Genomic DNA, 25,886 nt, shown 5'->3' on the forward strand with positions numbered 1-25,886 from the left:
TTGGGTATTAGAGTGCTCCCAGCAAAACAAATGGAACATGTCTCCAAAGACATAGAAGAATTCTGGCCATTCTGGACATCAGTAAGACTGAGAGTGTAAGTGTGGGATCATGGCGTCATTAAAGATGTATTCTGATGTGACTCACAAAAGGCCATGACCATATTGCTGCACAGTAGTAAAACATGGTGCCGCAAACGTCTGTTGTCTTTTCTACTGCTCTGTCATAACCAGTTTGTGTATACAGAGACAAATTGTGCTACAAAGACAGCTGTGATTATTTTAAATGTGTGTGTTGCTTTTCATGGGACCTTACATAAAAAATATCTAGACAGGAAACTACATTAATATTTATTGAATCAGAATAACAACCTTTCTGCATTCATCTTCTTGGCTTTTCTTTTTGTCACTAGAGGGATTAAACACATCACCTTGCTCTGTATAATAATGGTAATTTTTCTATCACTAGTAACCACAGTTATGTCATATTTGAAAGTTAATGTTTCTATAAAATGCACACACACACACACACACACACACACACACACACACACACACACACATATATATATATATATATATATATATAGAGAGAGAGAGAGAGAGAGAGAGAGAGAGAGAGAGAGAGAGAGAGAGAGACAGAGAGAGAGAGCAATGGTCGAATCCTAAAACATCAACGTGAACAATCCAACACATTCCTGATACATTCAACTTTGGCTTCTGCAAACATGCACCAAATATTAAAGCAGAGCCATGACATCTGTATAATCAAGTACTGAACTTCCATCAACACAAGCTAGCCACCAGCCTAACCATCAAAAATGCCCCTTACTCAAATGATGTACTACACACAGCACATCCTAAAATAGCCACACAGAGAACTTCATAAAGAGCACAGCAATGCAACTGTAAAATTCCCACCTGACATTCACCCAAAATGGATAGGTTGGCTTGTATAATATTATAGTATAGAATAATATAGAAATCACACTGATCATTAAGTTTCCTCCAAGATTTGACTTAATCTGTGTCAAGGAAATCCAGTGTCCTTTCAGTTCAGGCCTAATTACACCAATCACCTCTTATAAATGCATGAGCTACTGCTTTTAACTGCACTGTCATGAAGTTGTTTGCCTGAGGTACTCATGGTCATGACTGGGGTCCTCTAATGTGTAATTTGCCAAGACAGCAAGGCGCCCCTAGAGGCTATAAAAGAAGGTAATGAGATGATTTACACAGTCATGTCAGATAGAGACAGTCTGTCTGAACTGACACTGCACAGCAATTAAATGTTTTTAATTTTTCTAGATTGGTATATGCTTTAAACATATCATTAAATAAATAATCTACCATTTAAAATTTCTCAAGAATCCCCACGAGTTGTTTTATAGAAATGTAACCAAATGCCCTGAGGGGGCAGTTTGTGAAGTTTACTCACTTGTTTTTTTTTAATCAGGTAAGTGACTCATTAAGTCAGTTTCTAATTTCATGAAAATGTATTTTTAAATTAATATAATCCTACTATTTCTTTACATGCAAATTCTTGCTAGTCCCCACTATTTATCATTTACTCAGTACAGGCACTTAAGTATCTGCTGTTAACTACAGCTTGTCTCTCAAGTATCTTATCAACTACAGCTGGCCTCTGAAGTTATATGGAGGTTCTAATGTCATGGATGCATAACCATTATATGTACATACATGGAAATTATCTACATCACACCCTTCATGAAAAGTTATTTTATTATTTCAACCCTTACATAAACTTCCTCAGTTTCTATAAAAAAAGACAAATGCTTTCTTTCCCCCTTTGTTTAACTGTACAAAAATCTGCTTGTACTTGGACATAATCACACACACACACACACACTGCTCACAGGGTAGTCAGTTAGACACATAGATCAGGTACTGATTTGAGCACAGATAAAGAGCAACAAGGTGAAGCCGATTTCAGAAGTAATGGTCCAGATGACTACTCTTCTGTGTTTGCATTTTCAAACTCAGCGCTCCAAATTAAAAGAGAGGAGTTTCTGTTGCTTTTGGGCCAGCGAGCATGTGAGCGGCAGCTGGAGCACGTTTTCGCTGGGTGAGGCAGCTGGAGCGTGTCTTCACAGCTGGGTAAGGGGTGAGGGGGTGAGGGGGCAGTGGCTGCCCTTTTCATTAAATGGGGTAGTTCAGCACCACGTCCTGCTTGGCCAGCTCCAACAACATAGGATCATCGAAGAATTTACTGATGCTGACATCCTCACTCAACCCCTGCAGAGACCACAAGAGAGAGATGTGAATGGCAGGATGATGACATGATTGCCAAACAGCCCACAAGCTATTAGAAAAGAAGATAATGCAACTGGGCTCATTTATTCAGTGCATTGCAGCAGGAAGTTGTCACATGCACTCTGCTACACTTTGTGCTAGATGGTTAGATGGTTATTAAGGATTTATTATAAACGGTTTATTTGAGCGTGCGCGATTCTCACCTTGCGTCTGCGGGTCTTGATCATGAACTCTCTGGCTAGGTGAGGGGCGGGCTGAGGCTCCAGTGGACGAATCACAATGCTCTTATCCAGAGGATCACCAGGAACAATCTGGAGGTATGGGGGGAGACAGCATCGAAAAAAAACCTAAAGAAGCACGATGTGACTGAAAAACAGCAAAAAGAGATTTATAATCTCAGATGACACACATTAAATCACACATACCGTGTGACAGTGTTAGTGGGACTAAAAAGAATATGCTGACTCTACACTTCAGAACACACACTCATCCATTCACCGTTAAACACACACACACACGGTCAACAACAGTGTGTCTGTATATGCTTGCAATTATTGAATTTTAGTCTCGAACATGAATCTGGGATTATTCATGCAAAACAGATTACTATTCTTTTTTTTACAATAGTGAATTCTAGTGCTTTAAATCATTCCTACCTAGTAGCACAGCTCTAAAATTCTCTTTCTCCATTTCTTGGGTAGAAATTACATTTTTAATCAGGCAAGACTTAGATTAGGGGTGTATTTTTCACCCATTTCCATGGAGTTGTCAGTCTACTTCAAAATGCACATTTAAAATAAGACATAAGAAAACGTGGTGCTCAAACCACTGAATAAATCACCTCCCTTTGGCATCTTGCAATGTGGTAATAATTCTTCTTGACAAAAAGAAAGTAGAAATAATTTCCTAAATATTCTTTATTACAGTTTTTGACTCTCTGGGCTTTGCTTGCCACTGAGCTGAGAAAACTGAGTGTGACTAAGTGCTTGTAATAAAAAATTTAAAAAAAATCAGAAATACTGCAGGCATTAAAATGCGAAATGCTTAATATTTTTAGGAGAATCTTCACTTGTGTGTGTGTGTGTGTGTGTGTGTGTGTATATATACCTGCCAGTGGTGGAACACACTGAGAGCAAAGGCCTGTCCCTGTGTGTGTGTTCGGAGGTCCGTTTCAAAGCCAAATGAGTCAATAGCAGGAATAAAAGCCTTGATTGTATATAGTGGGGAGCCTGGGATTGGTGCATCCTGGGTCACATGACCTCTGGAAGACAATGCATCAATCACAGAGATGAAACAGAGCGCTCATTAATAGAGCCACTACTGTAACAGAAAGCTTATTAAGAAAGTGCTGCAGAGGTTTACTGCCCTACTGTGTGTGTGTGTGTGTGTGTGTGTGTGTGTGTGTGTGTGTGTGTGTGTGTGTGCGCGTGTGTTTGTGAGACAGCCAGCACAGTCAGCAGCATCTTAAATGTTAGCACAACGGTTTGAGAGTGTGTGTGATAGCAGATGCAAGGTCAGCATTATTCTAACTCCAATAAGTGTATATGTGGGGGCAGTGTGTACCACCTTCTGCGTGCCAGTACTGTGTAGACAGCAGACACACAATCAGCAGGAGCTTGAACTTCCACAAAGTAATAGGGCTCCATCAGTCTGGGCGTGGCCTACAACCAGCCAATCACAGCAAAGAGCCATGGATTGGCACCAAATCCAAGAGCAAGCGAAATGAAGTGAGTATTCAAGATCAATCAATCAAGAGACCAATTAGAATGGAAACTATTCTAAGTAATGGAAGCAGTGATGACTATGCAGGAAAAATGAATAAGAAACACAGAAAGAGACAGTGAGAGGAGAAAGCGCATGAAAGTGAGCAAGAGGGAGAGTAAGAGAAAGTGCAAGTGTGAGAGAGACAGAGAGTGCGAGAGAGAACAGAGAGAGTATTCTCACCATAAGGAAGGCAGAGTAAACAACTCTGCGAGCAGTCGGGATGACCTGACCTCCTCCCCTGTGTAATGGCTCCTGGGCTATTACCGCATCCAGAATCTTAAACTTCACGTTCCGGATAGCTACAGCAAACACACAAGGTCCACAGTTACAAACATTTCTGTCAGATACCACTCTGGCGTGGTGAGCTGGGTTAACTTCCCACCTTCAGATTTTGGCAGTTTTCCTGGACCAAGGACAACTCTTGGTTACTACTTGTTAGTATATTTGTTGTAAGGTCATTTGTTGTGAAGTAACGTATAATTTCTGTATGCCTTACGCTCGTCACACAGAGGGCCTTCTCTAGTGCCCCACTGGAAACCCTGCACGATGCTGTCCTTCACTGAGCCAAGGAGAGCCTTATCCACCTACACACACATGCACACGCATTAATCACTGTGAAAAACAGCAGGTGTTAAGAACGATTGTAGGTAATTCATTCAGATGTTTATCCATCCATGGTACAACTTGTCTGCAGCCATGTGTATTTATACACTGAAGCTCTAATACTGGCTCTATCTGATTGGTTTCCTCTTGTCAGCAGGACAACTGTGTGACCATGTGCAGGCTTTTAATTCATAGTCACTGTGTGACTACACCGATGATTGAGCATCAGGGCTGCACAAATCCTGAGAAGACCATCAGAAACTATGAACTAAATATCAACATGCCAAGGGTCCTAGTCATTATAAAAATATTATATATATATATATATATATATATATATATATATATATATATATATATATATATATATATATATATATATATATATATAAAAAAAATTATTTATTTATTTATTTCACATATAACCCAGTGCATGTTTATTTAATGTTAACCTGCTAGTATTCATATCTTTATACCTCAGAGGGCAGCGTATCGTCTACCAAGATGTTGGGCCCAGTAGTGTCTGGCCCAAAAGCCCAGATTGAACGGGCTGCCAGCAAATCCCAGTCATACTTGGTCTGGAAAAACTCTCCCAGTTTCTTCCTAGAAAGAGCAACAGAACCTGAGCTGACATGTGGCAAGATTATTGGCTAGACCAAACTACACATGCTAGCTATTTAAAATCCAGATGGCTGGCTGACACACACACACACACACACGCCTGGCACTCAGACCTGTTCCATGTAATCTGCACCACCTCGTTCTCGATGTCCTCAGCCAGGCCTTTCTCCAGAGGCTCAGCAATCATTGTGATCTTGTTCCTGTCAATCAACTCAAAGCCATTAGCAACTAACTGCATATCTCAACAAAAACACATAAGCTAATATCAAAAACAGTGCTTGTACTAGACCTGTATTTTTACACTCACTATGTCTATTCAAAAATCACACTTCCCAAGCCATGCTCACACTTTTAATTTGCAGAATCAAAGCTGCCTTTTTGATTGGCTGCTATGTGTAATGATATTATAAAGGGGTACATTTCATTTACTTTTTATTGGGTGTCTCAGCAAAGCATTTGAGGGAGGATGTTTCCACCACAGTCTCACAAAAAGTCACCACTGGGTCAGCCACCTGAGGTGAAATGTAATTATGACAGAACTGCGAGAAGAAACAAGGAAGAACTAAAGCATTAAAGTGTGAGAAAGGCACTCATACCTTGATGTCAATCTCTGAGTACATCTTCCTCAGGTCATGCATTACACAGTCCAGGTACAGCTCACCTGTCCCCAGGATCACATGCTCGCCTGACTCTTCCACCTGTGCACATGTGCACACACACACACAAAATTAGCTAAAATGTTTGTAATTGGCTAAAATGTCCTAATCAATCTGTGAACATTTCCTGCACTGTGAATGCATTGTGTGTGTTGTATATGCATGACAGCTCGTGTGTGTGTGTGTGTGTGTGTGTATATGCATGTTTTACCTTAGTTGTGAGGGAGGGGTAGCTCTTGTTGACTTTACGCAGTCCATCCAGCATTTTGGGCAGTTCAGAGGGGTTCACAGGCTCCACAGCGATCTTGATCACTGACGCAGTGTTGAACTTCAACGGCCTAAAAATCTGTGCCTGAATACAAACACAGGTGTAATTGCTTTCAGTGTTCCTCCTTTGGCTCCCTGTTCTCTCAATCTGACACGCTGTAACCATGTGTTGTGGTCGCTGGCAACACACGCCCTCTCACCTCTTCATTGCCCCGCGGCTCAGTGATTGTGGCTGTTTTGACAATGGGCTGGTCACAACCTTCAATTAGCACCCAGTTACCAGCAGGGACACGATTCACCTCAATCTGATACCTGCACAGACACACCGCAACACAAAGAGACACAAGGAATTGAGCGAAACATCATTACAAACTTCATATTATCTGACTGATTGAAAAGCATCCTACCTGTGCTTCTATATATGTTGACCCCATGCATTTTTTTTATCATACCTGTAGCATTCTGTTAATTACTGGTTGTTAAAGTAACAATGGTCGGAGCACTCTAAAGTGCTTCTGACTCCAGTGTTTAATAGTTGAGAAAGACGTTAATATTAAAACCACATCTGAAACCATGCTTGGCTTCTTTGCTTTACCTCTTTTTTTAATGAAAAATGTTTAGATAAAGCAGTGGAAAACTTGGTGTACTGTCGCAATCCATACACTCCCCCTCACATACTCCTGCTTTACTACACTGAACCTCCAGATGAGTGGGCTATTAAAAAACTGGACTGGACCCTGCCACCTCATTCCCATGGTGAGGAGAGAAAGCGGTTACCTGGCGACAGAGATCCACAGGCGTCCCACGGTGCAGATCTGAGAGTCCTCTTCATCCTCCAGGGTGTAGTTCTCTCCTAGAACCTTCACAGGCTGGCCTGCTTGCAGGGTTCCGCTCAGAACCCGGCCAAAGGCGTGGAACTGGACCCCATCATCCGTGCTGTACATTTTGGTGGTGTGACACATCAGAGGACCCTAGCAAAAGAAAGCAGATTGAAAATAAGTATGCTTTTATTTATCTACATTAATAACTTAAATGTATGCACACACAAACACACACACTTACATCAGGGTCACATTCAGACATGGCCTCGCCCAGGTCTGAGTCCAGTCCGCCGGTATAGCTGTGCTCAATCTTGGCTCTGGCGCCCCCATGAGGAGAGGCGATGTGCTGCACACACATGTCCACAAAACCTGAAAAGATTCACACACATTACACACAAACATACAGATACACTTAGACAAATGCTAACATTTCTACATCTAGGCAAGAGGACTTGTACACAAATGCATCAATGTGCATGCACACCAACCTCTCATTCATGCACACCCACTGACCTGTGAACTCCCCAAAGAAGCGGTTGCAGACAAGGCGTAGCAGAGGCCTAATGTTGAGTTTGAGCTCTTCTTTGGTGAGGTGGATCCCCAACTCATCCAGCACACGTGGCAAAGATGTGTCCACATCACCAACCACCTACAGAGAGAGAGAGAGACAGAAGGCAGGAGGTCAAATAGGTCATCAACTGGGTATAAATAGCTGTAAGATTTATAAAAGTACTATAAAGTAAAAAAACAACAAAAACCCTACAACCATAAATGCGAATGAGTAGGACTCACCTGTGACAGGATCTTGTAGAGCGGCTCCAGAATGAACTCCACGAAGCTGCGCTGGGAGTTACTGGTGGGGGCTTTCTTAGTGAATTTCCTCCTGATTGACAGACACCAAAACCAATCACATTAGAGAAGTGACCGATCCTATCTGAAGAGAGCAGACAACAACACAGTGAATAGGGCCTCACGTTTTGGGGTTGAAGTAGATGTCACCCCAGAGCCTCTTTGCAAACTCAGTGTAGTTTATGTCACCTGCAAAACAACATACGAGAGTACTCTATATAGAAATCACTGTCAATTGTCAGTATGGGAACACACTTTTGTTTGCGCATGAGAATGCGCACGTGTTACCATAGGTATCGGAGTAGATCTTGGCGAATGATCCTAGTGTAAAACAGATGCTGTACTGTGATGAAGCAAAACACACGTTGCCCAGCAGAGGAGACACCACCAGAGACTCATCAGTGGTGTATGTGCTGGAAGAGTGGGAGGGATGGGTTAAGGGGTGAGAGAGAGGCAGGCAGAAAAATTAACATAAGAAAGCTTTTCATTTTAACAGGTTTTTTAAAATTACAAATCCTTTCATCGCCAAACAAAATTATAGGCATCTAGTAAAACAAAGAAAGCTGCACAATCCCCTTCTGAAAGGCTTAAGAGAAAGCTAATACATCTATGTTAAATGCATGAGCTAAATCAAGGATAAGCTCCTGATGATTATCTTTCTAAACTATATATTCTTTAATACTGAGAAACAAGAAAAACTAAAGCTTAAAAGTTGTGTTGTCCACTGTGCTACACGGACTTTGAAGTCTACGTATATTTTGCCCATGTGGTATAGATGATTAACACATTATAACAAGCTTGGAGGGCTAAATGTTGGCCAAGGTGCCTGTGCTGTGTACAGCTGTAATACCAGCCAGCTAGCTAGCTCAGGACCTGGTACCCACAACACTGTGTGCAGCTGTAAATACCAGCCAGCTAGCTCAGGACCTGGGACCCACGACATTTCAGTCTGGTGATGCAATATTAGCTAGTTACAGTTATTTGAGCTAGTGTCAGCTACTTCTGAAAACATGAGAATCTAAAGAACTGATGGACATTTTCAGTGTGCCCGTCAGACAGCACACTTTGCAGTTTCTGATTTTCAGTGTTAAATTGAAGTGATGTCAAGTGTCAGTTTGGAGTTTCCACACATGTACTGGGTGTTTCTGTCTATTATAATCAAGTTCGTCAGTTTTAGAGCCACATAAACGTGTTTCATCTTAACTCTCAGAAAAACAACACCTCTTCAATAAAGTTGGTGTTTATCCTTTAATTCAACATAGGATTACTTAAAATGTCACCATCATGGAAGCAGATGCGCTGTAGCATTGCATCCCATTGGCTGGGATGAATGCAAAGGCGTAAGGAGACCAGCCCTATAGGCTGAAATACCTGAGCATGCCATTGACCTCATCCACTATGTGGCGCAGTTTGTAGTAGGCGTCAGTGGGAGGTAATTTCAGCTCCAATATCAGTCGGTCCACTTTGTTAATGCAGATGGTTATAGCTAATCGCTCCTGCACTGCGTGCTTAATCAGTCGCTCTGTGTTCAACATCACCTAACACACACACACAAATCAGCAAAATATACAGACATACATATACACAGTAGTCAAAACAAGTACAAGCCATGGCATCATTTATATTTATATACAAATGTAAAACAGTTGATCAATATATTTTGACTAAAATTAAACCTTGTTACTTGTGGCTTAAAAAGGAAGGGTGCTGGCCTGCTGTAGAAATGGAGCTCTACTCTCAGCACAGAAACAAAGGCTTTAGTTATCACAGGTTTAGCCAGCTACTACAGGTTATTGAATGCTCAATGACCATGCGACATATGGTGCACTAGATGCAATATTTGGCTGGATACACAATCCCACTGACACTATGTGGACTCACAGCCCCTTACTCACCCCCTCTGCAGCATCTATGAAGAGCACAATGCCGTCTGAGATACGGATCCCTGCCGTTACCTCATCAGAGAAATTCACATGACCTGAGGAAAAAACATCAGCTCAGAAACTCCAGACCTGTACATTTGTGTGTGTCCATGCATGACAGCACATAGGTCGGTATTAGGGGTGTGTGAGGGTGTGCATACCTGGAGTGTCCATAATGTTGAACAGGTATGATTTCCCTCGAGAGTCAGGGAGAACCATTGTCACAGGTGTGCTCTTAATACCAACACCTCTCTGAAGAAAGAACACACATGCAAACTCTCGTATGCATTACAAATGTTGCTGTGAACCAAGGCGCTGCATTCTGAAGGAGAATTTCTTACCTCTTGTTCAGTGAAAAGAATATCTGTATACCGGAGCTAAAAGATTAAAAATGAGCCAGTCAATTACCATAAGGCATCTACATAGAATAGATCATTGGAACAATGAATTCAAATGACTAAGAATGGTAAACACACACACACACACACACACACACACACACACACACACACACACACACACTCACTCACATCGCTATCATCTCGTGAGCGGATTTCCGGATGAGTCTGTTCAATCAAGCAGTCAACAAAGCATGTCTGTGGAAAGCACACACACACACACACACACACAAACAGAATGACCATGTGATTGCTTAAACACAAAAAAAATACATTTCATTTCACTGCTTATAATGGTCATATATTAGAATAATTTGAACAGAACTGTTGCTAGTACACTCTGTGAGTGTGTGTATATTGGATATGTATGTATTCTGACCTTGCCATGGTGTAAGTGTCCACACAGAGTGACATTTCGAATCAGCTCTGGGCTGTCCATCAGATCAGCAAGGAACCTGCAGAAGAAGCCAAAGACAGTCCAAATGTTTACATCTCTCTCAGACAGAATAAGTGTGCTTAGATTGGCACAGAGATGTATAGTCAGCAAGCATACTAACTCCATGTCATAAACTGTAGCTGGCAGCTCCTGCTCAATAAGCGAAAACTGCTTCATCTTTACAGGTTTTATAATGGGCTCTGGGAAAGAGAGGGGGAGACAGACAAAAAATGTTCAACAGGTCTAATGTCTGAGGGTCATTTAACTACATACAGAACTTTAGAATTGTAAATTTAAATAAGAAGTATTTTAATACAAGTATTAAATTTCAAGATTGGGCGCATTTACCAGTAAGCGGCTGCGTGTCCTCTTCTTGGACAATGGTCTCCACCTCAGGCCCATAGACTTCCTCTGCAGTAGGATAATACTTCTTATCCTCATGCAGGACCACCTCCATTCCTCCTCCATCTTCATCCCCCTCAGCCTGGTCATCATCATCATCATCATCATCAGCCTGTAGAGACCACACATACACGCCGCATCATTAAACATACATAGAAAGGGTTCATACCATGCATGGTGCACACACACATTATATGACAATAAATGCATAAATATTTACCTCGGCTGCATCTCGCTCCTCTGCTTCTACCTCTTCATCTTCATCAGAGTCTAGCTCTGGGCCGATGTAGTTACCAAACTCATCATACAGATCTGCTTCCATGTTGCTGAGGTCTTGTAAGTCGTGGCATCAACAGCACCTCTACCGCCCTGATCACAAAAGGCAAATCAAAACATCTATTAGTGTTTGGATTGGCAGTTGCCTTCAAAAGTTATGCTATTCGAATTTCAGCAGGATTTTCAAATGATTTCAAATGTAAAGAGGGGTCGTACCGTAGACCACAAGCAACAGTTATTACTCAATGCAACATGAAAACTATAGCTACTTTCAATTGTATCGAAGATCTTTTGTTTGTTTGGCTTCCCAACGTATAACATTTATTTTTGGAAACTGAACCATCGCAATGACACTTGGCCCATGTAACGCTATTGTATTTGATGTAAAACAGCTACATATAACTGGATATGCATAAAAGTTGGCTAGCGATGAGCTTTCTTCAAGTGATGCTATGTCAAAATGCAGTCGGTTATATTATGTGGGGGAAACACTGGTTCTAAACATAGGTTAACAATTCCTATGAAACTGAACCACAAAGGGACCGTCAGGGACCGTCAACGCGGCTAGTCACAGTATACTAACGTTAGCTGGCTAAAAGTTAGTTTCTCTTATGGGAAAACAGCTATCCTAGCTAAATTTCAAGTTACCGACACCAGGCAGAATTAAAATGATCAGACAGACTGAATGATCAACACTTACACAGATCACGAACAAGGATAATCAATTTAGCCAGCTAGCCATGTTGCTAGCTGTTTTCTATTCGTATCTAATGCATGTGAATGAATGGAAATTTCTCCATAATAGCCAATACAAATATCCATGTAGTTATTTGAGGTAAACTTCGTGCAAATATGAAGTAGTTGGTATATTCACCTGTAAATTTACGGCAATCCCTGAATTGTGTATGAATCCGTAAAACGGTCCTTAACTATCGCTTTACTGTATTTACTCGAAGTATTTCCCAAACGCACGCCGCCAGGTCTTTGCACAAGCAAACGTAAGTCGGACGTTGCTGACGTCACAGAAGAGTCGTCTTTACCTTTGCCTTATTGAAAATATGCCGCAGCCACGCGTTTGGGCAGTGCTTTAAGGAAACAAACCTGACAGAAGCTTATAAAGAGAAATCACAACCCTGGGCTTCACACAATTAATTAATTTTTAAAAACTGTACTGTTTTAAAGCTTGCTGTTTCTAAAGTTTCTGTCTTTTTAAACCAAAGTTTGTAGCTTTCAAGTTAGAGAAGGGCAACAGTTCCATCTTACTATAAAACTAATTAAGATTACCAAATACTACAACTACAACATGGTATCTAGAAAAATAAAACTTAAACATTCTGAGTTCAGGCATTTAAAGATAAGGGGCAGTGATAACTTACTGGTTAAGGTAATTGGCAGGTTGCTAGTTCAGGCCCTCCTGCAAATATGTCACTGTTGGGCCCCTGAGGAAGGCCCTTAACTCCTCAATTTGTATTCAGTCATAATTGTATGTTTTTTTGGAAAATGGATCAGCTAAATTCCATAAATGTAAAGAAGGGATTCATTTTCAGAAGCTCTCTGTTCTAATTATAATGATCCTAGTGTAAAACAGATGATATACTGTGATGAAGCAAAACAACTTGCCCAGCAAAGGAGACCACCAGAAACTCATCACTGGAGTATGTGGAGAAAGCCAGGAACAGGGGAAGGGAGTTAAATTCTTAAGTATTTTTTCATTTCTCCCCATGTTGGCCACCCAAACATCTGTACTCTTTTGTAGTTTACAGCACAGTTATATGAAATACATTTGGTATAATAATACAACCATTACTTTTACCCCATCACATGCAAAGCTGTGGGAAGTAGGGATGCGAAGGGTGCTGCAGCACCTCCTATTGGATGGTAGAGGACCTGCATGTCCACAACCATAAACAATCACTTGAAACATATTCCCACCTTTACTGTCACATGACTGACTGACTGATGTAGGACCATATAAACCTGCACTACTCTAAAATCTATATGCTACAATTTGCTAACCAAACTTGCATCTGGAATCTTGACAATACCCTGATAACCCTACAATATCTCAGCATGCAGTTGGCCTCATCCACAACTTGGAGCAGTTTGTAGTAGGCATCATTAGGTGACGGGAGCTCCAACGCTAGCAGCTCCACTTCAGTGATGCAGACAGCTATATCCCACTGCACTGCAAACTTAACTAACTGGTTTGTGTTCAACCTCACCTAACACACACAAACACCTATACAACAAAGCCATATATAGATACAGTCTACAAAGGCAAGGTCTAGTCCTGGTCAAATGTGGAGAACCACCCCTTCTCCTGTTTTTATTTATTTATTTATTTATTTTTAAGTGGGAAAACCATACCCCTTCTGTTTATATGTTTGTTTTTTACTAATTCCTTCTTCCCCATTACAATAATTATGTAATTATGTAATTTCATCAGACATCTCCTTTAGCCATTTTTAGATGCACGTACGAAAGAAATATGCAAAACAGCTAATGTGCATTTGTGTGAAGGCAAGGGTCTTTGGGAACACCTTTTGTAAGAGTGATACTGTTGTAACTTGTTGGTTTTAGGATTGTAAGAGTGGACGAGAAAGTGGCAGATGGTACAAGAAAGTAAAGACTGGCCTACTTAAACACTGAAATATTTGATATTATCCTTGGAGGTAGGTGTTTTTGTGTAATTTTCTGTTGTTTCCTGCCTTTTCCCTATTATACTTAATGGCTTTTTTGACTGGAAATGAAAGAAATGTAGGGCTGGTTTCTGACTTGTGCACAGTACCTCAGACACGGTCAGAAACACAGTTGTAAATAAACACAGTTTAAACAGACTGTTACATATAGACTCTAAACAGATACAAGCAGCAGCAGCAGTTGTATTTATATACAAATGTGAATACAAGTACGTACACCCAGACAGACTGTTTATTGTCGCTGGAGATTTCAACCACGCAAATCTCAAGTCAATACTGCCTAAATTCCATCAACATGTGAACTTTGCAACGAAAGGAGCAAACGCACTGGATCTTGTTTACACAAACATCTCCAGTGCATACCGGGCAGAGCCCCGCCCCCACCTTGGATACTCTAACCACGTCTGTAATGTTGATCCTTGCATATAGACTGATTGTCAGACGCTCAAAACTGCTTCTGAAGCAGGTGAGAACCTGGCCAGCAGGAGCCATCTCTGCCCTTCAGGAATGTTTTGAGCAGACGACATGGATCACATTCAAGGAGGTTGCTACCGTTTGTGACGTTGTTAACCTGCAGGAGTATACAGCATCAGTGACTGGTAGTGCATTGATGATGTTACTGTTTCCAAGACCATAATCACACACCCCAACCAGAAGCCATGGATGACTGCTGAGGTGCGCATGCTACTGAGGACTTGCGACTCAGCCTTCAGAGCAGGTGACAAGGAGGCTCTTAGAAAAGCGAGAGCCAAACCGTCAAGTGCGATCAGGGAAGCAAAGCGTGCACATGCACAGGAGTTCTTATCCTCATCCATGGACACTTCAGAGACACTGGTGACACACGGCGCATGTGGGAGGGCATTCGGATCATTATGAACTACAGGAAAACATCACCTTCCTGTGATAGTGATGCCACCCTCCAAGACGCACTGGATAACTTCTATGCACGGTTTGAAGCACAGAACAATGTTGCAGCGGAAAGGTCCATCCCTCTGCAAAATGACCAGGTGCTGTGCCTGACTGTGGCTGATGTGAGGCGAACTCTGCATGGAGTTAACCCAGGGAAAGCTGCTGGACCAGACAACATCCCGGGTCATGTGCTCAGAGAATGTGCTGACTAGCTTGCAGATGTCCTGACAAACGTCTTCAATATCTCTCTGAGCTGCACCGTTGTCCCAACATGCTTCAAGACTACCACCATCGTCCCTGTGTCTAAGAAGCCCACAGTGTTTTGTCTCAATGACTACTGTCCCGTCGCACTCGCATCCATCATCATGAAGTGCTTCGAGAGACTCGTCATGAGACACATCAAGACCCAGCTTCCCCCTTCTCTGAACCGCCTGCAGTTCGCAAAGCGCTCAAACCACTCTACGGATGATGCCATCTCCACCACACTCCATCTGGCACTCACACATCTGGACAAAAAGGGCACCTACGTGAGAATGCTGTTCATAGACTTCAGTTCAGCATTCAGCACCACCGTTCCTCAGCATCTGATTGGAAAGTTGAGCTTACTGGGCTTGAACACCTCCCTCTGCAACTGAATCCTGGATTTCTTGACTGGTAGACCTCAGTCAGTCCGGATCAGGAGCAGCACTTCCAACACCACCGCACTGAGTACTGGTGCTCCCCAGGGCAGCGTACTCAGCCCTCTGCTGTTCACACTGCTGACTCATGACTGTGCAACAATGCACAGCTTGAACAACATCAAGTTTTTTGATGACATGACCGTGGTGGGTCTCATCAACAAGGACAATGAGTTAGCATACAGAGAGGAGGTGTGAGAACTGGTGAGCTGGTGCAAGGTCAACAACCTGTATCAGAATGTTAACAAATCAAAAGAGATGGTTGTTGACTTCAGGAGAGCAAGGTGAGATCACTCCCCGCTTACCATCAATGGTTCCTCAGTGGAGATTGTCACTTAGCGGAGAACCTCACCTGGACCCTGAACACCAGTTCCATTACCAAGAGAGCCAAGCAACGTCTTTACTTCCTTTGGAAGCTGAGGAAAGCCCATCTCCCATCACCCATCCTCACTACCTTCTATAGAGGTACTGTAGAGTGCATCCTGAGCAGCTGCATCACTACCTGGTTTTGGAACTGCACCGTTTTTGACCGCAAGACCCTTCAGAGAATAGTGAGAACAGCTGAGAAGATCATTGGGGTCTCTCTTCCCCTCACATAAACTGTTCACTCTTTTGCCACCTGGAAAAAGGTACTGCAGCATCCGGTCCCTCACCTCTAGACTGTGCAACAGCTTCTTCCCCGAAGCCATCAGACTCCTGAACTCTGGCTAATTCCAATTCCAGCAAACAGACACTTCCATATACACACACACACACACACACACACACACACACACACACACAAAAACAGTGTGTGTGTGTGTGTGTGTGTATCAGACTAGTTGCTGAAGTCAAACTTCACATGCATATATGCACTCCTTTTGCACTTTTACACATTATTCCTACTTGCTGCTAGAGTATTGTACTAAATCAGCACTGTACTCTGAACTGTTCTGGCTGCTACCGGTGACTGCTATGTTCAATATAGCATGTCACTGACTCCTATGCACAACCCACTTTACATATTCGCAGTACTGCATACTGGTAAAAATAAATGCACTGTCTGTTCATTGTGTATTGGTCCTGTCCTGTATTTATTTATTGTATGACATTATTGTTCAAGTTCAAGTTTGGTTTATTTGTCACATACATAGTCATACACAGTATAACTTGCAGTGAAATGGTTGAGAGTTCTCTGTCCAAACTGAGGAAAAAGAAAAACAGGGGTGCATAGAGAAATATATCTATATATATATACAAAAATATATTATGTAGAGTGTTGTCTGTTGCACGTGTTTTGTTTTATGTTGCACCATGGTCTTGGAAGGAACATTGTTTCATTTTTGCTGTGTACTTGTATACAATAAAAGCCTTTTGAATCTTTGAACCTTAAAATGGGAGAAAAAATATTAATATATTTTGATGGAAATTAAATATTTTTTGAATTTGAAAAGCAGTCCAGTAACAGCCTGCTGTAGTCTGTGAATCCTACTCTTAACACAACAACAATTTTTTAAAATGTAAACTAAAACGATTTACTGAGAACTGATCGGTTGGGTGACAGCCCTGGATGTGATAACTTTCCAGACACACAACCATGAAATCAGAGCTGTCAGCTGTGGGATTCCTTGGTGCCCCAAGTTTATCTTGGCCTCACCAATCCTTTAAAATCCCAAACATTTATAGGACCACCAACTGGCCCTTTGCAAAAATCTTTAGAGCTTTGCCAAATATCCTGCCAGTGGCTGAGCCCCTCTGAGCCTTTTTAGGTCTTTCTTTTCTAAGATAGCTGTTCCACCCAGTGCTTGGGCACCTAATATTTTCCCCAAATTAATAAAAAATATCCCCTTCTATAGAAATTAGTAATTTTACTTTAAGCAGTTAGTTATTGAAACAATAACACAGGAAAACTATAATAGCAAAATGTAAATCACACATGCGAACATAACTGGACTTCTCCAGTAATCTGATTATTCAAGTGGTTATGTAAACAGCATACTCAGATTTCTTAGACTGGAGAAATCTAGAAATCAGATTAAAAAATCTGATGTGTGTGTCCATGCGTGACAGCACATAGGTCTGTATTAGGGGTGTGTGAGGGTATGCATACCTGGAGCGACCATAATATTGATCAGGTGTGATTTCCCTAGAGAGTCAAGGTGAACAATTGTATGTGCTCTTAATACCAAAACGTCTCTGAAGAAAGAACACACATATAAACTCTTCAGTATTGTTATGCCTTACAAATGTTGCTGTGAACCAAGAAGCTGCATTCTGAAGGAGAATTTTGTACCTTTTGTTCAGTGAAAAGAATATCTGTATACCATAGTTAAAAGATCACAAACGTAAGTGAGTGATATGCTTACATCCGTATGATCGCTCTTGTACATTTTATTGCCTCAAACCCAAAGATATAAACGTCAGATATGTGCCCACACAGAGTGACATTTCTGCAATAGGATAATACTTATTTTCATGCAGGACCACTTGCTGATCTCCAGACCTATATGCTCATTTCCCTCAAATCGTTCTCAGTGATCCTCACCTGTCTGAAGAGACCCCTGGATATATTACATCATTAAACATTTATAGAAAAGTTACATGCAGTACAAGCATGCATCAATCAATTAAACAAATAATGTAAGATCACTACCTTTTTAGAACATCCAGTCATGCTTCTAAAGCTCAAAACATATGCCAACACTTTCACACTGAGATCGCAAAACACCAAAATTAAGCAAGAAATGCACCTCAACTGCAGCTCGCTCCTCAGTTGAATTAAGGTTCGGTGTCAATAGCACCTATGCCATCCTGATCACAGTGAATGTCAAAGTGCGTGATCATAAGAGGGAAAGAGATTGTTTGTAACTTAGATGAAAACTGTTGAACCTTCTCCACACAGCGAATACTAAATATAAATAAAACCAAAATATAAAATAAAATATTTGACTATATGTGTTTTTGTAGTGCCTCCAAAACCTTTTAATTCAGATTAAATTATTCCAGATTCAATGATTTCAAAGAGATCAGACCACAAATCACTCAACCGGTACAATCAATAAACATGTTTTGACACTGGCATAACAATCCCTGGCCTCAACGGTAACGTAGCTGCCATAGCTGTCTCTCTCAGCAAGACTCAGTGTTCGATATTCTAGTCATGCGCGGATGGTCTGGATATTTAAAAATACAACTTGCATGCTAAAAACTATTAAAATATTTTACTGTTAGCTAGCTAATTTGTTAATAGTTAATTGCTTTTGGAAGGTTCTACTTATTAGCAGTTAAACGCTTCCACATCATACCGTATAAACCAAAGCTCTAAACTAATTCTGTAATAATATTTTGTCTCAAACTGAATGTTTTTGTTGACAAAGCTGTTTATTTCACGTAACTAGCTAGCTAGTTTAGCCATTTGGCTACTTTCATGTGCAATGTAGAATTAAACTTATTTTTTCCCCAACAAATAAAACACATTCAGCTGGGCTGCACGGTGGCTTGGTGGTTAACACACTTGCCTCCAGCGCTAGATTGGAATGGAGTGGGTTGGAGAGGAGTGGAGCTTCCATGTTCTCCGCGTATCTGTGGACGTTTCCTCTGGGCTCTCCGATTTCTTCCCACAGTCCAAAAAACATGGAGGTTAGGTAAACTGGCAAAGAAACTGTGTGTGTGTGCGCGTATATGTGCGTCTAATAAAATCGTCCTTGTGTGAATGTCCTGTGGTCTATAGTGCTCTGTCATGGGTGTTGTCTTCTAAAGCCCCTCCCTGCACTCGATACAGTTCCCCGGGGGGCCGAGGTTTCCGGTTTAGATTGCGCTGTACGTAATTGGCTGCCGCTTCTCACCAGCTTGCGACTGGATATAAAAGCTGTGTGTTAATTGTAAAGCGACCTTTGGTTCCTTGAATGGCGCTATTTAAATATAACTTCATTCATTCATTCGTAGCTAAGTGTTGAGGAGGTCGATATATCGCCGTTTCATTGTATACATACAATTATTTAGTAAAACGTAGTTTACATTTTACATGCACATTTGCGCCAACCTGGGTTTTGTGTACAAAAAAAGTAAACCCTTTTAACTAGCAAGCTACCTATTTACTAGTACTACAAACTCGTAGCAACCACACGCCTCTGGAAACCACGTCGAACGGTGCAAGGTCACGAGGGTGTTATCCATATAGTAAAAATGCAGACTTAGTAAAAATGTGCTTTATGCGTTTATGTGTATTATGGTAGCTAAACAGAACAAGACACAATTATAACGTCAAATTATATTCAAAGATACAGGGACTGAATTCACATGGATTAATCACTTATTAATTTTAGTATCATTCCCGCACATTCATGGATTCGAATGTAAAATTTTGTACCGATTAGCGCTGCCTGCTGGAGGCGCCCTCACACACACCATTTTGCTCTTCTAATGGGCCGTACCAAAATCCTTCTCCAGTTGTACTCACAGCAGGATTTTTCTCAGAGCAATGTGCTGTTGCCATGCTTAAGTCAGACTGCACTTGGATTTCTAAAGTTTCTGTGTGTCAGTGTTTAAACTAATTGTAGCTTGAAACTACACTGCTCTCACCCAATATAGGCTATTAAACTTAGAAAACAAATTAACAACACTATATTCCAACACTACAACACAGTTAAACATAAAATAGTTATACATTTGGAGGCTAACTATTTAAGATAACCAAACAATTTCTTTAGGTCTATTTCAGATATATTTAATAAAGATAGGATATAATAGACCCCCACCCCAAAAAATGGACACAATATGGGACACAATATTTTGTTTGTGTAATGATGTCATGTTTTATGAAAGTTTACATTTCAATTCCTTTTCCTAAATTGTATGTGAAAAAATATAACAAGATATATTGCTGCCTCCTATCTATATGATCCCATCTAGATACTACCTAGATTTAGGAACAGATTTTAGAACAGAAGCATCTATTGTGTTTTAGCCAGTCAGTATGAGCCACTGGGATATATGGTTCTCTTCATTATAAGAACTTGGATTTTTGTCCAGAAGCTCTAGGAGAAACAAAGAGACTGGAATAATCCCCATCTTCCCTCTAGCCTTCTTCAAATATGGCACACTTGGGGGGATGAATTGAAGCACATGGAGAAGCTTTTCTTTGCCAAGGTGTTAAGTTCCTCCTATCCTGGACATTCCACATGTCACAGAGCTATTCATATATTTTGTTATGCCTCTGACTTAAGGATCAGGGCAAGAGAGGAGGGATTCAAAATCAGGCTAGACTTCAGCCACACAGATATCCATTGCCATTAACTTTGTGGAGAAATGTACAAAGCATAGGAAAAAAGCAGGATAACTTCTTGTATGTGCTAAATACTCTAATAAATAGTCAATAAGGTTGAAGAGTTTTATTCTTATTAGGACTGAAATGCAAACTCACATAAAAACAACATGGGTGAGTCTGTGCATTGGTAAATAATAATAAAAAGCAACCCTGTACACTTTACCATAAAACAGGTGTGAAGAAAAGAATTTTAACTAGCAAGTCTAAGGCCATTATTATTTACAGAGAGAGGTACAACTGATTAACTAGTTATACTGCCTTACTTATAACATTTGAGTGGCTGCTAGTATCATTTATGAGCTTGTGTCTGACAAAAGCACCAGCAGCAGCTCACTTCATATTGGGGGATTAGTAAAAGGATGGAGGCCAGGAACTGTACAGTGGAACCTACTGAGACTTTTCAGGTCTGTATGGATTGCATGGATTGGGATATATTTTTTTTTATAGGAAATGAGAAGGACATTAATGAAGCCAGTTAGTTCATATGAGGCTATATATAGGTTTGTGAAGATATGCTTGTACCAAAAAAAGCATAGACAGTCAAGGTCTATCCAAATAATAAACCTTGGGTGACCTCTAAGCTGAAGGACCTTCTTAATCAAAAAAGGCTTAGTTTTAAGAACAAAGCAGGGAAAGAGGAAGGGAGACCAGTGCAGAAGAATATGGAGAAAAAAGCAAGCAGTTTAAAGTAATTTACAAAGACATTCTTAAACAGTTTGTTAAGAAGGACACAAAAGAGGCTTGGAAAGATTTACAGCTTATAACAGAATATAAACCTAGGCTGAAATCATTAAATAATGTTGATGAATTCAGCTTTGCAAATGATAATATATATATATAACATTTCAGATTATAACATATAAATTATTATATACTTTATTATAATGTATATAAGGTTTTAGATAAAACCAGACACCTGCAGATAAAAAGAGTTGCAGTTGTATTCACAGGATCACAATCCTATATGGTAGTCAACAAACAAGCAAAGACCATGCAGTATGCACTACAGAAAATTGTGACAATACTTCACAAAGAGTGATAAAAACTGGCTGGTTAAATAGACAGAGGAAATAAGGTATAGCTGGAATTAATAGTCCTGTGATGAGGCTCTTCTGAATTGTCGATGATTGGCTGGGTGTTCCTTTTGGTTGTAATTGGAATGCTGGGAGTGGTAGTGAACTGGAGAAACAGGAGGTGTGACACATCATTTTTAATAGGAAACAAGAGGAAGAAAGGACACAGAATAATTGATTAAAGAGTTACATGGAAAAGCACCAGTGGTTCAAACATGATTATCAAAGAACATGAAGTCAGAGAAGAGTTTAAAAGACTCAAAGCAAGGAAGTCCTACGGTCCAGAAGTGATCAGATGTAGGACTTTAAAAACCTGCTGACCAACTAGCTACTCCATATTTTCATCTATTTCAGTGGTCAGGGATCCAGGCACAACTCCTAAATTGTGGAAAAGATCACGGACGGTGCCAGCGTCCAAAAGTAGTAGACCAAAGGAGCTGAAGAATTTTCATCCTGTGACATTAATACATCCTGTAACATTAATTAATCATGTGACATTAATTAATTTCCGTTGGCTTTAAAGCAAAAAAAAAAAAAAAAAATTGCAAGAGCGGATTTTTTCTTATGGCAGCTGAGTTGCTATAATGTAAAGTGTTCTGCAACATTTTTATAGACCTATATTACAGATTGTTGACACAGTTGTCTAAAATCAATGACCGAATTAGTTGCCAAGAAATTTAATTGTTTGATTAGTTGCTGATGCCACTGTGGGTTTTTTTCTCTCTGACTCAGAATGCTCTGACATGTAGACATTATCACTTACTTGAGTGAGCAATAGTGCAATGGCCATATAGGCACACCAGCTGCAACCTGCTCCCAATTTGGAGCTCATCAACTCTTTTAAGGCTTGACATTTAAGATGAATAAACAAGGTGACTAGATGACTTTCCATAAGGGAATTGGTCATCTCAGTGGAACCAGATAAAATGCACACTGAAACTAGATAAAACACACAGACACAGACAGACAGACAGAGAGACACTCTCACACACACACACACACACACACACACACACACACACACACACACACACACACACACACACACACACACACACACACGATCAGTGCTGGTCTCCTTTATGGTTTCAGTTTAATTACATTTTATTGTACAGCACCATTTAAGAAACAGCACTGCAGAAATCTGTGTCCAAGCAGCAAAGGGTGACAGTGAAAAAGAAAAACTTAGAAAACTTGATATGAATTAAGACTGAAAAGATGACCCCATCCTCCTCTGTTCAACACCAGATTGTGAAACTGTGATATAGCATGTATATACATTTTTTATTATTCTGTCCAATGTAATATGGCCCAGCCATCAGCCTTTGGAGCTGAGGATTGTGGGTTTAAGTCCAACCTGGGGCTGTATGTGATAGAGTATGTACTTATGAACTGAGGAGGGAATTTCAGAACTTTGGGTTGTGGGGGACCTGTTTTACTATGTCAGGTTCCCCATACAGGACACATCACTCAGGGTACCATATGAGGAGTGGAAATTAAAAGTCCTGGTGTAGAGTAGGAGGCATATACCCCTAGAAAAGTTTAGATAGTGTCCAGTATTCATCGCTCCACACTTCTCAGTAGATGTCAGCTTGATGCTCCCATATTTTAGAGTTGACTTCTTATGACTGCAGTGCAGATGTGTGTTTGTGTCTGAGTATTCTCTGAGGTGCTGCTCTACTGACTGCCTCATTACTCATCATGATAAGCACACCTGTGCAAATTAAATGACATACTTTTCCTGCCATTGCTATAATTTCTGTATTTATCAAATTTATAGTCATCTGTCAATGTACACACATCCGTTTATATTTCCTATTTATTCTTGTACCAGGATTCTGCCCATGCCTTTTCCAGCCAGCTATTTTCAGTGTCAGTTTATTACTTATAACTTAAGGTCTATGATAACTACACTCTATCATAGATCACGCTATCATGCTATTAGTTTCCAACTGGCTACTGTGTATAATCTCTATTCCTTTACTCTGTCATTATCTGCTCTTGATCTATTACTACCACTTATTGCTATTGCTATGACTTTTCCACTATACCATTGCACCCTGCAGCTCTATGTCATGTATACACGTACACACATGTGCACATGCTTCTTACTCTCTCTCTCTCTCTCTCGCTCTCTCTCTCTCTCTCACACACACACACACACACACACACACACACACACACTGAGGCTTAGTGCTGAGGGTGCCTGAGGTCTGCAGAATACATATATATATATATACACACACACACACACACACACACACACACACACACACACACACACACACACACACACACACACACACACACACACATACAGACAGTCTATATATACATATATAAAAACTCCCCACTCACCTTCCTCTAGGCAGTCTCTTTTTCCATTAAGCTTGAGTCTCAACCAGATGCCTGGGAACTTGTTCAGTTCAGTTCAGTTTCCTTTTATTATCCCCAAAATTGAAATTTGTTTTGCAGCCAGGTGTACTAAATATACAACACAAAAAAAGAAACCGTAACATGAGGGTCCCGAGTAGTATCTTAGCTGTTAACAGGACTGCACTCTTCTGGATGGAGATCTTGGATGTTGCGCCTAGGATCTTCTGGAGCCAGTCTCTGGGGGTCACAGCTACTATTGCTCCAATTATCATGGGACCACTGTTGCTTTCACCTTCCTCAATTTTTCCATTTCTTCTTTCAGTCATTGGTATTTTTGGGACTTTTCATGTTCCTTGGTCCTGAAGGGTTCCTTGGGATTATTTCATCTATCACTACAGCCCTCTACAGTCCATCACTACTATGTCTGGTTGGTTAGCCTTTACCATTTTGTCAGTTTGGCTTTGAAAGTGCCATAGGATCTTAGCTCGGTCATTCTCCACCACGTTTGGGTCCCTGTCCCACTTTGACCTCAGAATGTCCAGCCCATACTCAGCACAGATGTTGCTGCATACTATGCCAGCCACTTGGTTATTATATTCTATTTACACTCTGCCTGCTTGCATCTTGGATCCGCTGTTGTGTGCATTGTCTCAGGGGCATCTTTGCACAGCCTTCATCTGGGGTCCTGCCTTGCGTGTTAGATCCCAGCCTCTGTTGATCTTGTATTCAGAGCTTGTTCCTGTGCTGCCATGATTAGTGCCTCTGTGCTGTCTTTCAATCCAGCCTTTTCCTGCAATTGATAGGATTTTTCCATATCAGCCACTTCCATTATATATTCCATTATAGGAGGCACATATTGTGCACAGATTTATCCTCCCATGATGGTTCCTGCTCCTGCTCATTTCCATCCTCCTTGCTGTATGAGGTACTCATTAAACACTTCATCACTTGGGGCCATCTTCTTGGTGTACTCCTGGATCTTTGATTGTTTCATCCTGGTTAGTGGCTCTGATGCTCACTAATGCTTGGCCTCCCTCCTTCCACATAGTGCATAGTCTCAGAGTTCTGGAGTTGGGATGAAACCCTCTGTACATTGTAAGGAGTTTCTTTGTCTTGATGTCAGTGGCTTCCATCTTTTCCTTTGGCCATCTGATTATGCCAATCTGATGATTGGTAGTGCTTAGGTGTTGATAGCCCAGATCTTATTCTTCTTATTCAGCTGACTTCTCAGGACTTGCCTCAATCTCTGTAGGTATTTGGCTGTAGCTGCTTAGCTTGTGGCCTCTTCATGATTCCCATTTGACTGTGGGATTCCAAGTACGGCCCCCTCAATCCTAATTACCTTTCCTCTCCTTGTAACCATCCAAACACACTTATACAGTCCAAAGGACATTCTGATGTTGTTGCTTTATATATAGCAATGGTATTGTAATGTCATTCAGCCTGGATGAGTGTGGTTGTATATATATATATATATATATATATATATATATATATATATATATATATATATATATATATATATATATATATATATATATATATATATACATACCTATGA

At 40.8% G+C, this 25,886-nt stretch overlaps 1 protein-coding gene across 3 annotated transcripts; it reads right to left on the minus strand.

Annotated features, from left to right (window-relative positions):
* Positions 1–1,722: 1,722 nt before the first annotated feature.
* eftud2 (elongation factor Tu GTP binding domain containing 2) lies at positions 1,723–19,306 on the minus strand. 3 transcript variants are annotated; one of them, XM_027014627.2, is made up of 29 exons: positions 18,301–18,331; positions 17,661–17,746; positions 11,231–11,379; positions 10,957–11,122; positions 10,730–10,808; positions 10,552–10,627; positions 10,305–10,370; positions 10,116–10,151; positions 9,936–10,026; positions 9,748–9,830; positions 9,224–9,390; positions 8,141–8,265; positions 7,978–8,041; positions 7,796–7,886; positions 7,517–7,652; positions 7,245–7,372; positions 6,960–7,153; positions 6,383–6,494; positions 6,127–6,267; positions 5,856–5,957; positions 5,689–5,771; positions 5,373–5,459; positions 5,115–5,241; positions 4,532–4,619; positions 4,216–4,334; positions 3,838–3,932; positions 3,379–3,532; positions 2,475–2,582; positions 1,723–2,253 (listed from the first exon to the last, which is right to left on the minus strand). In XM_027014627.2, the coding sequence occupies exons 3-29, from the start codon at positions 11,330–11,332 to the stop codon at positions 2,158–2,160; spliced, it is 2,916 nt and encodes a 971-aa protein (XP_026870428.1). In that variant the 5' UTR covers positions 11,333–11,379; positions 17,661–17,746; positions 18,301–18,331; the 3' UTR covers positions 1,723–2,157. The 3 variants fall into 3 exon arrangements, with proteins under 3 accessions (XP_026870428.1, XP_026870429.1, XP_026870427.1); XM_027014628.2 differs by lacking the exons at positions 17,661–17,746; positions 18,301–18,331 and adding an exon at positions 19,069–19,306; XM_027014626.2 differs by lacking the exons at positions 17,661–17,746; positions 18,301–18,331 and adding an exon at positions 12,161–12,278.
* Between the last annotated feature and the right edge of the window lie 6,580 nt (positions 19,307–25,886).

This window comes from Electrophorus electricus, chromosome 1, assembly GCF_013358815.1.
Source record: "Electrophorus electricus isolate fEleEle1 chromosome 1, fEleEle1.pri, whole genome shotgun sequence".
NCBI classification, from domain to species: Eukaryota; Metazoa; Chordata; class Actinopteri; order Gymnotiformes; family Gymnotidae; genus Electrophorus; species Electrophorus electricus.

Excerpts from the sequence above, each read along its gene's own strand:
- eftud2 (XM_027014628.2), bottom strand. The coding sequence starts at position 11,332 with ATGGAAGCAGATCTGTATGATGAGTTTGGTAACTACATCGGCCCAGAG. Across the intron at positions 10,371-10,551 it reads GACACTTACACCATGGCAAG|ACATGCTTTGTTGACTGCTT; the intron begins GTCAGAATACAT and ends TGCTTTCCACAG. Across the intron at positions 2,583-3,378 it reads GTGTGTTCCACCACTGGCAG|ATTGTTCCTGGTGATCCTCT; the intron begins GTATATATACAC and ends CCATACCTCCAG.